The sequence below is a fragment of the Engraulis encrasicolus genome, chromosome 4, assembly GCF_034702125.1.
Source record: "Engraulis encrasicolus isolate BLACKSEA-1 chromosome 4, IST_EnEncr_1.0, whole genome shotgun sequence".
Classification (NCBI taxonomy): domain Eukaryota; kingdom Metazoa; phylum Chordata; class Actinopteri; order Clupeiformes; family Engraulidae; genus Engraulis; species Engraulis encrasicolus.
Window position 1 is genome coordinate 3,369,156 of NC_085860.1, and position 14,318 is coordinate 3,383,473.

The window sequence follows — 14,318 nt, forward strand, 5'->3', positions numbered from 1 at the left end:
AAAGTTAGGGGTAGTGTACAAATATGGTGTCCGCGAAAGAAGTGTAAATTGGAGCTTGCGATTTGGATTACAAAGGAGAAATAACCCTTGATATATATTTCTGTTGTGTCGTTTTGGGATAATAGATTTATACATTTAACGACTCACAAAATAAAGTATCAAAATATGGTTCAGTGGTAGTTATTTCCCCTACATCATCCTGTCAAAATCCTGTATCTGAGGTGCTGTGGGAAAATTCTAGGCAGGCGCCCTCCTTCAGGGCTTCTCTGGAAAGTTCGCTGCCCTTCCTTCCCATCTGCTAGAGCTAAACACTGCTGCATCTCTGGCATGCTCCGTTCGTCGTCAGTTAATGCTACGCTCTACGACTAGTTCTACCCTCCTACTGTCAAGCGGCACACTTGACAACGTGCAACACCGCTAGCTAGAAACAACACAGGTGCATTTGTATGCCACGAGGAAAAGAGCGCGCTAGATTCACTATTCGCACAGCAGTCTGCTGATCCTCCAACAACACAGGACAGAATAAGGAGAGGAAAGAAGCTAACATTCGAACAGTCAGACTCGTCTTTAGGGCAAGACATTTAGCTCATTTGCTAGCCTTCGCTAGTATTGACCACTGTTCTTTTGTGGTGCTGTTCACAATATACCAAAAATGACTGCCGAAGAAGTGTCAAACGAAGGACAGACTATTCCTATTGAGGGAGAAGATATAACTCCCAAGAAGGATGGAGGAGTCCTGAAGGTAATGTAACATAATGTAGCAGTTGCCGCAAAGTAGCTAACTGGGCATTGACAATTTAGCCGACAGCTAGGCAAGTTCATGTTGTGCTGCAGTGCTGTACCAGGATGGGTATGAAGAGCCATCGCTAGTTTAGTCAAACTCTTCATTCAACCCACGCCGGACAGACAGATGGCTTGCTGATATTGAGTAGATTACACTTGGAACTCCAGCTTAATGGATTGACTGCAACACTGTTGCGTTATGCCCCGTGTACATCAAGCGCTACCAACGCGACCGGGTAGCTGGGGTAGTTGAAGAAGTTTCGCCATGAATTCGTTTTATTCGCTCTGGACGCTGCACTGACATGTTTGATTCAGCTAATCACATAACGGCTCTGTCTTGACAGCCTGGGACATTCCTCGATATGAACGTTCCGATTGGTTTTCGCCGAACAGCGTCATAGCGAATTCGCTTAAGATTAGCTTGAGTTTAATCGTCAAAAGTCGCCCTGGTCGCTCAAGAAGCTTCGCCCCTGGCGAATTCGCTCCGGTAGCGCTGGTCGCGCACCCTCCATAGAGAATGAATGACTTCCGTCGCTTCATTCGCGTTGGTCGCTCCCGATGTACACGGGGCATTAAGAAGCTGTGGAGGGAGGCCAATCATAGCTAGTCGGCTAATGTTGCCGCAGCAAACCTTCAACTTTGCTCATTATGTTACGACTGTCAACACACACACAAACTGGTTGCCAAGAGTTTGCCTTAGAAACAGTAACGATACTTCTATCAAAATAATTGTGAGACGAGGTTAACTGCGGAAGGGCGCTGTATGACATGGGCATGCAGGGTATAAACAGATGTGCTGAGGCATGCAGAATGATACACATGCTAATGTCATAATGTATCCGTTTTGCCCCTCGCACTTAGCGTCTCCGTGAGCCAAACACAAAGTTATTAAGAAGTTGAAAGAGTAATTGTTATGGCTTGGCCAAACATCCGGGATTTGTGGTGTATCCATATGCCAGTTACGCCTTCATTCATTTTTTGGTAATGGGCTAGGCAACCCTTGTTGGGATAACGAAACTGCAACCTTTTTGGTCAGGCTAGTCTAGAGTTCTACCGCACTAGTCCAACCTGTTCCCCTCAACAGCTCCAGTAATGAATGAATGAAGCAGAAAATCCATTACATCGTTATCTGTATTAGTGTTAGATTTTTACCAACAATATATTTCTTATGTGAATGTCAAAGGGCCCAACGAATCTCAGCCGAAGTTTCTAGAATGTACTGACAATATGCATACTGTCTCTGTGTGTGCAGATTAGTGCTGCAGTCTAGATGATTACCTTCAGTATAGGTCCACATTATAGGCTTAGGGTTTCTGCCTTCTCTTCGTTGATTCAGTTTTAATATTTTAAGAATAACCACCAACACGTTGAAGGGACACCCTTCTTTGAGGCGGAGAAATATTCATGCCACTGCTTGCAAGAACGATGTTGATTGACAAGTCACAGAGTGTGTGACAGGGCATTGATCAAATTGTAGTGAAAAAAAGCTGTGATCAGCTTCAGTTTTTGAATCATCATATCATATCACACATTTATGTTTTATGATTTTGACAAAAGAGCTTGTTAGAAATAAAACAATAGAAGAGCATTTATTATTTTTTTGAGTGCATGCTGATATCACAAAACAGGTCTCTTATCTTTGCTTATGTCTCCTCTCTGTGTACTTGCAGCTGGTGAAGAAGGAGGGAACAGGCAATGAGTTCCCCATGACTGGTGACAAGGTGTTTGTGCACTACGTGGGTACCCTGCTGGATGGCAGCAAGTTCGACTCGAGCCGCGACCGCAATGATAAGTTCAGCTTCGAAATTGGAAAAGGTATGCATGCACACTCTCGTCTCTCATCGCTCGTCATTACAGCTTGTAGCATACTCGTAGCCTATTGTTTTGCAGATTTGAATACATAATGACAACACCTAGGTAGCCTACTGGCCACCTTCTGCTCTTCGTCATACATTATTTATGTGTCTGTAACAATCGTGAGGCAAGCCTAATATCTACACACAACCTGTTGTTAACATTGCCGGCTGAGGAACTACCGGTAATCCTGTTGTGAATACCTTAAAATAGTGGCCTAAAATAGTGTTTGCCCTAGCCAGCATATAGGTACTGTATGTGTGCGTACACTATGCACTGATGTATATGCTCTATAATGTGGAGCTTTTTGCCGGTACTGACACAGGCCAAGCGAGGCAAATGTATTTTTTAAATGGAGCAGGGCTGTTCTATTTTCTTAGCAAAAGTGTAAACTGTATGTCAACAACACATTGTGTGAGCACATAAGTGATGAGGTAAATGTAAATGTGTAATTCACTATATAAAAGCTAATAAACATACACTCTCCTTCTCGTACATATTGGGCATTGCTCTGTGATAGTACTGATATAAGTGGCCATTGCTGTGCAGGTCAGGTGATCAAGGCGTGGGACATTGGCGTGGCGACCATGCGTATCGGGGAGGTGAGCCAGCTCATTTGCAAACCAGAGTACGCCTACGGGGCTGCGGGAAGCCCACCCAAAATCCCACCCAACGCCACGCTCGTGTTTGAGGTAAGAGCCATTCAGGACGCACACGTCGAGATTGGTTGCAATCAGCAATATCATTACATGAGATTTATCAGAGTTCTGTTCACTGGGATCCGTACTGGGATCAGCACTGTCCTTTTGTTTTTGATTGTTCGTTTATTTGTTATAATTTGTATCTGCTTTGAGCTTTTGATTGCAGCAATTTGATAGTACTGGTCTGTGCGTGTGAGTGTGCATGTGTGTGTTCTGTTTCTGGTACACTTGAAAACCTGGAAGTCTTGAAGTAAATTGCAATTTGTGTTTCTAACGTGTGGTGGAATCTTTAATTTTTGTTCATGGCACTCTTGAATAACATTTTTTTATGATGGTCTTGAATAAGAATTTGTACGTTTGTAATGTGTGTGTAGGTGGAGCTCTTTGAGTTCCACGGGGAGGACATCACAGAAGAGGAGGACGGAGGAATCGTCCGTCGCATCCTGACAAAAGGAGAGGGCTACACCAAGCCCAACGAGGGAGCCGCTGTGGAAGGTACCCTGAAACAAACACACACTCACACACACACACAGGCACAGGTACAGGCACAGGCACAGGCACATGGCTACTAGTAGTAGCATCCAGACGCCACAACATCACACAACACCACAGCCACAGAAACCCCACCCAAAAGGGGTGTTCTGCAGGCATTGTGCTTGCTCAGCCATGCAGAAGCTGAAGGTAACCATCTCTATGCCATCTAACCTCCCCCACCTCTACCTCTTCCTCCCCCTCCCTTCCCCCTCTCTTGGTCATTGTCTTTCTCTCTACCTCATTCCCCCTCTCTACTATGACTCCCCTCTGTGCTATCTTCTGTTCCATTTCTCTCTCTCTTTCTCTCCTCCCCCCCTCTCTCTCTTTCCTCCCTCCATCTCTCTCTTCTTTCTGTCCCTCCCCCTTCTTCTTCTCTTCCATTTCCCCATTTCCGTCTCTTTCCTCTCTCTTGTCCACATCTCTCTCTCTCTCTCTCTCTCTCTCTCTCTCTCTCTCTCTCTCTCTCTCTCTCTCTCTCTCTCTCTCTCTCTCTCTCTCTCCCATAGTGGCTATTGAGGGGAGTTGTGAGGGTCGCGTGTTTGACGAGCGGGAGTTGAAGTTTGAGCTGGGAGATGGTGACAGCCTGGATCTGCCCCCTGCTGTGGAGAAGGCACTGCAGAGCATGGAGAAGGGAGAGGAGGCACTCTTTACAGTCAAGGCCAAGTACGCAACACACACACACACACACACACACACACACACACACACACACACACACACACACACACACACACACACACACACACACACACACACTTTGCTATCAAAACAAAGTATGTGCCACACACCACTAATTCAAAGTGTGTGTTGCACACACACACACACACACACACACACACACACACACACACACACCACTCTTTGTCATCAATCCAAAGTATGCACAGTACACCTGAGCACACTCTCAAAACAGACTATGTAGATCACACACACACGCCTGCACAGGTACTCTTTACCGTCAAACCAAAGTACACGCAACCACCCCCCACGTACGCAAACAATGTCCCCCATCATCTACAACTAATAAGTACACACACTCACACACACATGCTTGTGAGTTCCCAGTAATTTAATTTTGTGTTTGAAGACAAGATTTAAGATTCCATAAGTTTATTGCCATGTCAACATAGTTGATAGGATTTTTTTGTGGCATATCCCTAACATCGAATAGGCTACATATAATGGACAAAGCAGATCACATGAATATGGAAAAACCATTATGGGCACAGAGACATATACTTTGTTCCATTACCCGTACTTACCGCCCTTTCCGCACTGTGTTTGGGTACGCAGGGTGTTCCATTTCTAATCGCGACGGTAAAGTGTACTGTAAATTACCCGGATAACGCCCCCAAAACGGCCATTTTTCGAAGTGTGGTGTTACTGTACACTTTTCGCACTCAACGGCCGCCATGTTTGTGACGTAGTTGAGTGCCAGTTCTGTCAAACGGTTGAATCTCCGTGATAACAGCATAGTTTTGATTCCAAAGACAATCGCCATGTGTATTAGAGGCAGGGGTAACTTTAAAAAGTGTTAGCATAAGGAACAGTGCCTTCCGTGTTGAATTGCATATTGGCGGTTGGTAAACTCGGATGTCACGCGACCAACCGTCATTTCCGTTAAGTGTATCAGACAGAACGGGAATCGGAATGTACTCGCCTCGTGAATTGCGGAGGGTGGAAAGGGTACTTCACTGCACTCAAACAAGGTACACAGTACAGAGGGTGAATAATGGAACACAGCAATAGACAGTTAACAGTAGAGGGTGCTCAGTAGTCATTGGACAATAGACAATGATGGTCAGTAGACAAATTGCACTTTCAATTGCATAATAAAGTGCATTTTAAGTGTTGCCAAACTTAAAGTGCATACAAAATATCTGAAGACCAGTGGAAATGTGCTGTCTAAAGCGGGATGTGTGAGGCTCTGAAGCTTCTATATCTCCTACCTGATGGGAGATGATGATGACCAGAGAATGAGACAATGTATTAAATGTGTGTGTTCGGTGTGTTAATGTATTGTAACATTCTGGTTGTGTCTGTGTTCAGGTACGGTTTTGGAAGCAACGGACATGCAAAGTTCAACATTCCAGGCGGAGCAACACTGCAGTACAAAATCAAGCTAATTAATTTCGAAAAGGTACAGCACACCTCACACACATATTTGAACCAGGCTTGCTTCCTGACACCATGTAAATCCGCTTGAGGCCAGCTCTGGTGTGATGCATGAAGTGGCAGAATTAATGTTTTAATTGTGCACGGTCCCTAATAAAAAAGTGACTTTTAAAAAATGTATTTCAAAAAGTAATTTTAAAATAATCGCTCCCATACTGAAAAATTATCTGTCTGTTTTTAATTGACTAGAAATAAGTGGTATCCTTGGGAATGTAGCCCAGTGCATCCATTCATTCATTCATTCATTCATTCATTCATTCATTCAATGATGTGTCTTTGTGCCTGTTGGTAGCTTTGCACCTGTTGTAATATTATGGTGGGCATGCACGCGTACTAAAGTGTCAGTTGACGTTTGCAGAAAGTTTTGTCTTCTTGCTTACTGTCTTGTTGATGTGTTTGCTTTTGTCTTTTCCCCTCTGCAGGCCAAGGAGTCATGGGAGATGAACGCTGATGAGAAGTTGGAACAGAGCAGCATTGTAAAGGACAAAGGCACACAGTACTTTAAGGTGAATATCAATCATGTCACACACTCTCATCCATACACATACACATAGGGTATGTGTCATGAATCGATGCAGCATATTGTGAAAATAAGTATTGTGATACATTGTCATGACACTTCTTTTGCACACCCCTAATACACATACTGTTGTGTACTAATACACACAGAGCTTTAAGGTGAAGAACACACACACACACACACACACACACACACACACACACACACACACACACACACACACACACACACACACTCACTAACCTCCATGGAACATTGACGGTTTTTAGTACTAGACTCCAGGTGGTACAACCACAGCCAATGTCACTTTTATTAATTATTATATAAATTAATTCATTAATTATTGGTAATTAATGTACAGGAACTGAATATTTTCAAGAAAAGGAAAAAAAAAAAGTAATTTATACAATAGTGGTGCTAACCTCTATTGCACCACATTGATGTTTAGTAGTAAAAAAAAAACGTCAATAACCCACATGGACAAACAATGTGCCGCATGTGGCCTGTTGCATCCCTGGCACTTAATCACTGTTTAGTGGTCAGCCTTTGACATTTTATGAGACTGGCTTACACTGTAGAGCATTGACCCAAGCTCAGAATGAAGGACTTTCTGCACGGTAGACCCCTTTTGTTGGCATAATAGCCTTTAGCACATAAGCACATAGCACATTTCATACACATTAAACAGGCAGCTTGATGTGTATTAAACGCCAGTAGAGACATGAGAAAAAAACAGTAGAAAGTAGAGATGAAGGCCTCAATCATTTTAATAGCACATGAAAATGGAATCATCCTCTCAGCATTCCCCTTTCATCCCATCCTCTCCTCTCCCATCGCCTCCCACTGCAACCCAGCCTGAAGGAGAACGAAGATAGTGGCAGTAGTGGATTTAGAGTGGAAGCTGAAACTGAATGCAGCAGTCAACCCCTTCAGTCCTTGTGCCAATGCAGTTCTCCCACAGGGTTGCCACATTGGTAGTTTCCCACCCAATTGTGCTTTTTAGGATGATCATTTGTGGGTTTAAAAAGAAAAAAAAACGTTGTGTGCTGGTTTTTCTGTGTATTTATTCACACCGATTTCTGGAAATGAATAGAATTGTTCAAACTGGGTGGTATTTGGTGCTTCTAGGCAGGTTATTTTTTGGGCTGGAAATAATCAGTCACATCTGGCAACCCTGCACCTAGCAGCCCCTTCAACTTCCACTAAGCCCCTGTAGATGGCGCTGATGCTGTTTCATTGCAACTGACCTACGCTACTCTACTCCACTTCCTTATTTACTTCCTCTGTTTGTTTTTTGTTCCTAAATTGAGGAATGATTCTGCCTCTGTGTGGCCGTGAGTCATAGTGTGTGTGTGTTTCTGACTTGAAAGAAGGAATGGAAACGAAAATCGAAACTTCGAAATGAAACTATTGGTTAACTTTAGGTCATGAAGAGAATTCGGTGTGTTGCTTAATTGATGGACTCTCTGAAGTTATTGGGGTCATCAGTGCGTTTCATTATCCAGAAAGGCACAATACACTGTGGCATTTTGTGCCTGTGAGTACTAAAATAGTGATCCTATTAAAGCAGGGGTGGGGAACCTACGTCTCGAGGGCCATTTGCGGCCCTTGAAGCCATTTTATCCGGCCCCCTACATAATTTTAATGTTATGCGGCTTCACATTAAATATGGCATATTTTTTGTAAAGGAATCTTAGAAATTCCATTTGCAATATAGTTAAAGGGACAGTTTGGTCAATTTCAACATGCAGTTGTAATGCTCACACTACCCTGGACTTGTCAGTGCCTGAGGTTTTTTTTTCTTCTTCTTCAGCCGTTTCCGAGATCCTGGTCATTGTAATGGGGGCAGCTCTTTGTTTACATTTCAAAAAAACATTTTTATTTATTCCCAAAAACATCCAAAAGGTTATAAAACATCAGCAGACAACTAGCAAACAGCAGTACCTTTTGTGAAAATATTTGGAGTTGGCCTATGTTTCATTTTTTAAAAATGTAAACAAACGCTGCCCCCATTAGAATTGCTCATATCTCGGAAAGGGCTGAGCCGAAAAATGTGGCATTACCAGGTACTGACAAGTCAAGGGTAGCGTGAGCAATACAACTGCATGTTGAAATTGACCAAACTGTCCCTTTAAGCTATATTCAGGGGACCTACAGAAGGTGGGTTCTGTTGTTGATTGTTGGTGGCTGCCTTCAATATAGGCCTAAAGTGCAGGGGGAAATCCTGGTTTGTGTTCATAGTACGGCCCATGGAGGACTTTTCCGGCCCTCGGAGCAATTTGAAGTGGCCCTTCGAATGAAAAAGGTTCCCCACCTGGTATTAAAGCTTGTTTCATGTGAGAGCCGGTTTCTTTTCATCCCCTCTATTGGATTGTAATGTATGTTGTGAAATGAGGTGCTCTCCAATGCATGTAGTGCCTCTGTTGCAGCCTTAGTTCCCACAGCCCTATATACGGTGACCCTGACTTTGGGACACTCTCCCTCTGTGTCACCAAGCTTATTGGCACCAGTATGTGGAGTTAAGGGGGTGTTCAGGGACACCCGATGCTCAGGAGGAGCCTGGGTTTAAATCGGTTAAACCTCTGATGCCTGGTCTGTTACCTCACTGGTGTGTGTGTGTTTGTGTGTGTGTGTGTGTGTGTGTGTGTGTGTGTGTGTGTGTGTGTGTGTGTGTGTGTGTGTGTGTGTGTGTGTGTGTGTGTGTGTGTGTGTGTGTGTGTGTGTGTGTGTGTTTGTGTGTGTAGGAAGGAGGCCTTGTTTAAGCATTCCTCTAGTACTTAGTAATGGTGCAATTGAATGCCCTTTCCTTTGGAATAAATGATGTACATCTATTCTTCTAGTGAAGAAGACTGTTGATCTAAATAAAACTATGTGTGTCTGTGTGTCCTTGCCTGTCTTTGTCTATGTGCCTGTGTGTAGGATGGCAAGTACAAGCAGGCATCTGTGCAGTACAAGCGCATCATCTCGTGGCTGGAGCACGAGTCGTCTCTGAAGGGGGCGGAGGAGGAGAAGGCCAAGGCCCTGCGGCTGGCGGCCCACCTCAACCTGGCCATGTGCTACCTCAAGATGCACGAGCACGCGCCGGCCCTGGAGAACTGCGACAAGGTAACATACTCACACATGCACAGGCCCGGGAGATCTGCCACAAGGTAACATACACTTCTCATCGTGTCTGCTTATATACACAACATGCGCAGACCCGGGAGAACTGCGGCAAGGTACTCTAAACACTCCCACTCCTCATCACACACACACTGAGGCACACATACACTTGTAGGCATAGTATAGACCACACACACGCATAAAGCACACATGTTCGTTGCGCGCGCGCACACACACACACACACACACACACACACACACACACACACACACACACACACACACACACTTACATACGCATAGTTCGTGTACACACATGTACACAGATCCACATATACACACACATGCTGTCCGTCTCTCATATGCCATTTGTCACTTGTCTCTTCAAGGTCTTTCACACTTCCTCAAACCTCTAGGTCTCCGAATGGGCTTTGGTGCTAAGTGCAGGGCGTCTTTCCTAATAGACTGTCATACAGCCATCATTAGGGCTTTTTAGACCTACAGCCCCGATTATGTTATTGCACGGGGGTCATTTTCTGCCATCTTTGAAGTTTTTTCAGTTCTTATGTCTTTCCTCAACTCTTCTCTTTGCTATCCCTGAAGTGGGAGCCGGGTCTTGCCATCCCCTCGTACTAATTTCATTTGTCCAGAGGGTCTCCAATGGCCCATATGAAATTTGAAATGTGTAGGGGGGCTGCGGCGCAGTGCGTTAAGCCCCTCCACGTAGGGCTTGCATGCTCATGGGGATCCAATACCACCCCATGTCTCTCTCCCACTGGCTTCCTGTCTCCATCTTCAGCTTCCCTGTCTAAATGGAAGTCGTCGTCGTCGTCTTATTAGTGTACGGTTTTGCTTAGGTTACTCCACTTCCTTATTTACTATTGTCCGTTTATTTTTGTCCTGAAATTGAGGAATAATTCTGAATCTGTGTGTAAACATGCCTTATGGTGTGTGTGTTTGTGTGTCTGTATATTGAAAGTTGTGGGTGAAATGTCTCACCCTACACTTTCACTTGCTGAAAAAGCTACTTCTGTACTTTCATTTGCTTTAAAAAAAATCCTAGTGCGTGTCTAGGTTTGCATTTCTAATTTCATGAGGTTCTCTGCATTCCTCTGCTGTCCTTTTTTATGCTAAAATGTTTGGAGTGAAATTGTTTCAAATCCATGACATATCAATAGTCCAATGGTAATGAAAAAAACGCACACCGGTGAGCTCCCAGGAAGGGCCTGGATGGCCCGAAACGTCACAAAATAAAATGGATTAAATGGGAGCTCATCGGTGTGCATTTTTTTTCATTACCTATGGACTTCAGTTTTTTGAACCTGTACCCGAAACCAGTCTTTTTTGGATGTGCGTGAGATTCAATTGGGATATCAATAGTCCAATCAATTGATTTTCCTCCTCCTCTCTCCTACACCCAGGCTCTGGAGCTGGACAGTAATAACGAGAAGGCCCTGTTCCGGCGCGGCGAGGCCCTCTTTGGCATGAAGGAGTATGAACGCGCCCGCGGCGACTTCACACGTGTCACCCAGCTGTACCCAGCCAACCGCGCCGCCAAGGCCCAAGTGCAGGTGCGCACAGACAGACACGCTCTGTTAGAACTAAGAAAATACATCCTTTGGGACAGGCTCACATGCTGCACACCCCCACAATATGGAACACTCTACCCACATCAGAGAACAGATTAGGATTATTATAGGAATTATGATGAGATATTATTACTACTACTACATATGAGCTGTTATTATTATTATAACAACTATTACTATTATTACTATTATCATTATATTATTATTACTTCTACTGCAGGTGTTTCTGTATTATTATTGTTTTGATTATTATGGTGATTATTACTTCTACTGCAGGTGTTTCTGTATTATTATTGTTTTGATTATTATGGTGATTATTACTACCACTACAGGTGTGTCTGTATTATTATTGTTTTGATTCTTATGATGATTATTACTACCACTACAGGTGTGCCAGAAGCACATGAAGGAGCAGCATGAGAAGGACAAGCGCCTCTACGCCGGCATGTTCCAGAAGTTCGCCGAGAGGGACGCCAAGGTAAGACGGACACAAACGGGTCACAGCAGTTTCACATTTAGACTTTTCCTGATTTAGTCAAGAATTCCTGATTTTCTATCCTGAAAATACCTGAAAAAGTAAAACGCCACCATCAACTCAGGTAGTGTACTCAAACTGACCCGTGATCCCTAGCATGTGGTAAGTTGGATCAACACCATAGTGTGAAAAATATCCCCATATCATGATGCTTTCACCATAATGCCTAACGTCTTCACTGTGTACTATGTTGACTTCTTCTCACATTTGTAAGGGCACTGCTATTAGTTTGAGCACAGCTGTATGTGCACTCAGGTGCACGTGGTTGCATGCATAGTTTTAGGCACACAGCAAGCATACAGTATCTCCAGCCCTATTCATCTTGTTCAGAAAAGTAAGGTCAACTAAGGCTTGTTTAGAAATGCAGTAGAGGCTGCATTATAAATGGATTGAAAAAGCACTATTTTTAAACAAAAAACGTTTTTTTTTTTTTGTTTGTTTTTTTATTTAATCTCAAGTCAGATTCCCTTTACATACTCTTTCTTACATTTCATTCACAGACATCGCTACTAGTTAGTCGCTCTGCGAGTGAAGTCAATAGAATGTTTTTGTTCCAGCGAAGCGAGGAGAGTAAAACCAATGTGATATGTGTGGATTATTGACGATTAACGTCTCGCTTTTGCAATGGCAGTTAAACCCTCAGGAACGTTCCACGAGTGAGTGGCGAGTAGGCAAGTGAGCGAGCAACTTGTGTGAACATAGCTTTACATGGATATTTAGTGGCCGTCTGTGTGAACATAGATTTACATGGATATTTAGTGGCCGTCTGTGCGTGTTTGTGTGTTTTGAGTAGAGGGAAGCCACCCAGGGGAAGGAGAACGGTGAAGGGGACAGCATGGACGTGGAGGAGAACGGGACGCAGGAGCAAACTGCAGCGTGAGGGAGGGAGGGAGTCTGATGTCTGATGTCCTCTGTGTGTTAATGTGTGAGTGAGTCAATATGTGAGTGTACGCGTGACTTGACTGGTGTGTATGCAGGGATCAGTACTGTCCTTTTGTTTTTGATTGTTTGTTTATTTGTTATAATTTGTATCTGCTTTGAGCTTTTGATTGCAGCAATTTGATAGTACTGATCTGTGTGTGTGCGTGTGTGTGTTGAAAGGCAGCTAGCTGCATTGTGTCTGCTTCTAAAGGCTTTGAGAAGGATGGCAAGGTGACAGTCCCAAAGACGCCCCTCCTTACTGCACTGCCCCTCCCACCACTCTGCCCTGACACGTGATTGGTAAACCCATCACATGACTGACAGCAGTAGGGAATGCTGCGAATCCACCCCTCACCCCCCTTTCCCAACCTAACAGTTTCCCGTAATGCACTAAAACTCAAACTAGTAATGGCTGCAGACGCTCTTGCTCAAATGAAATATCCCTGTTTCTTTGCCGAAGCCATTTGATCAACAACACACCCCCATCACAACCACACACACACACACACTCACACATTAAAGATCTATATGCATATGCACACTCATACACACTGTGCTGTTGTACACACTGTGCTGTTGTATTTCTGAGATGTAAGGCACAATGTGGCAGTGGAGGGGTGTGTGTGTGGTGTGTGTGTGTGTGTGTGTGTATAGAAAGAGGAAAAGAAAGAGAGCAAGAGATGTATGGCGCTTCTGAAAATGTAATCTGTGCACCAGCGTTTTTGGTGTGCTGGGTCCTACGACTGCCGTCTTCATTGGTGTATTTTATTATTTTTTTCGCATTTTGTCCTCCTCTGTCTTTGTATAGATGTGTTATGAATTCTGATTGGTTTTGAATTGTTTGTTTCTTATTTGTTTTTCTGTTTTTTTACCTTCAGTGTCGGCTGTAATCTTAAAATCACAAAAAAACTGTAAATGTTTATCTAATGACGAGAAATAACAAACTATGAAATAAGAAAAAAAGAAAACTGGACCGCTCCAGAAAGAGTTGGAAATTAATTATTAATTTTATCCTTCCACTTACCAAATGTGTGTCTGTCTGTCTCTCTCTCCATGTTCATAAGCGCAAGCTCCCCACAGATGGAGGCGAGCGATTATAGCCTCGACTAGCAAATGTTAGCGGTTAGCAGTGTACGAGAAGAAAATGTGGGCGTGTGTCCCTCTGGTCGACCCGCCTTCCAGATTACTGTTCTGATGTCACAGAAGCTCCATGTGTCACTGATGGTGAATAAAGGATACAAAATATTGTCCATCTGCAGCATCCCCTGACTCTGTGTGTGTGTGTGTGTGTGTGTGTGTGTGTGTGTGTGTGTGTGTGTGTGTGTGTGTGTGTGTGTGTGTGTGTGTGTGTCTGTGTGTGTGCAGGGCCGCAACCAGACATTTTCAAATACTGGGATCAAATACTGCGTTCTGTACTGCATACTGTATATTTAGAATGCTTCAAACACTTCAGTCAAACTCTTAAGTTTGTTTTCATGTATCACTGCCTTGAGGATAAATGGGGTGGCGTATATACCGAGGACATGACCTTTGTGTCCTCAATGGTTGTTATGGCCGTGTGTGTGTGTGCGCGTGCGTGCGTGCGAGCGAGAGCCCGCACATGT

General features: G+C 43.9%; 1 protein-coding gene across 2 annotated transcripts; it reads left to right on the top strand.

Annotated features, from left to right (window-relative positions):
* The first annotated feature begins 293 nt into the window (after positions 1–293).
* On the top strand, positions 294–13,964 carry fkbp4 (FKBP prolyl isomerase 4). 2 transcript variants are annotated; one of them, XM_063196510.1, is made up of 11 exons: positions 294–742; positions 2,454–2,598; positions 3,187–3,329; positions 3,713–3,833; positions 4,379–4,535; positions 5,922–6,012; positions 6,470–6,553; positions 9,487–9,672; positions 11,091–11,240; positions 11,647–11,736; positions 12,587–13,964. In XM_063196510.1, exons 1-11 carry the CDS (start codon positions 653–655, stop codon positions 12,671–12,673), a joined length of 1,344 nt encoding a protein of 447 aa, XP_063052580.1. In that variant the 5' UTR covers positions 294–652; the 3' UTR covers positions 12,674–13,964. The 2 variants fall into 2 exon arrangements, with proteins under 2 accessions (XP_063052580.1, XP_063052581.1); XM_063196511.1 differs by having other exon boundaries at positions 12,584–12,680.
* The last annotated feature ends 354 nt before the right edge of the window (positions 13,965–14,318 follow it).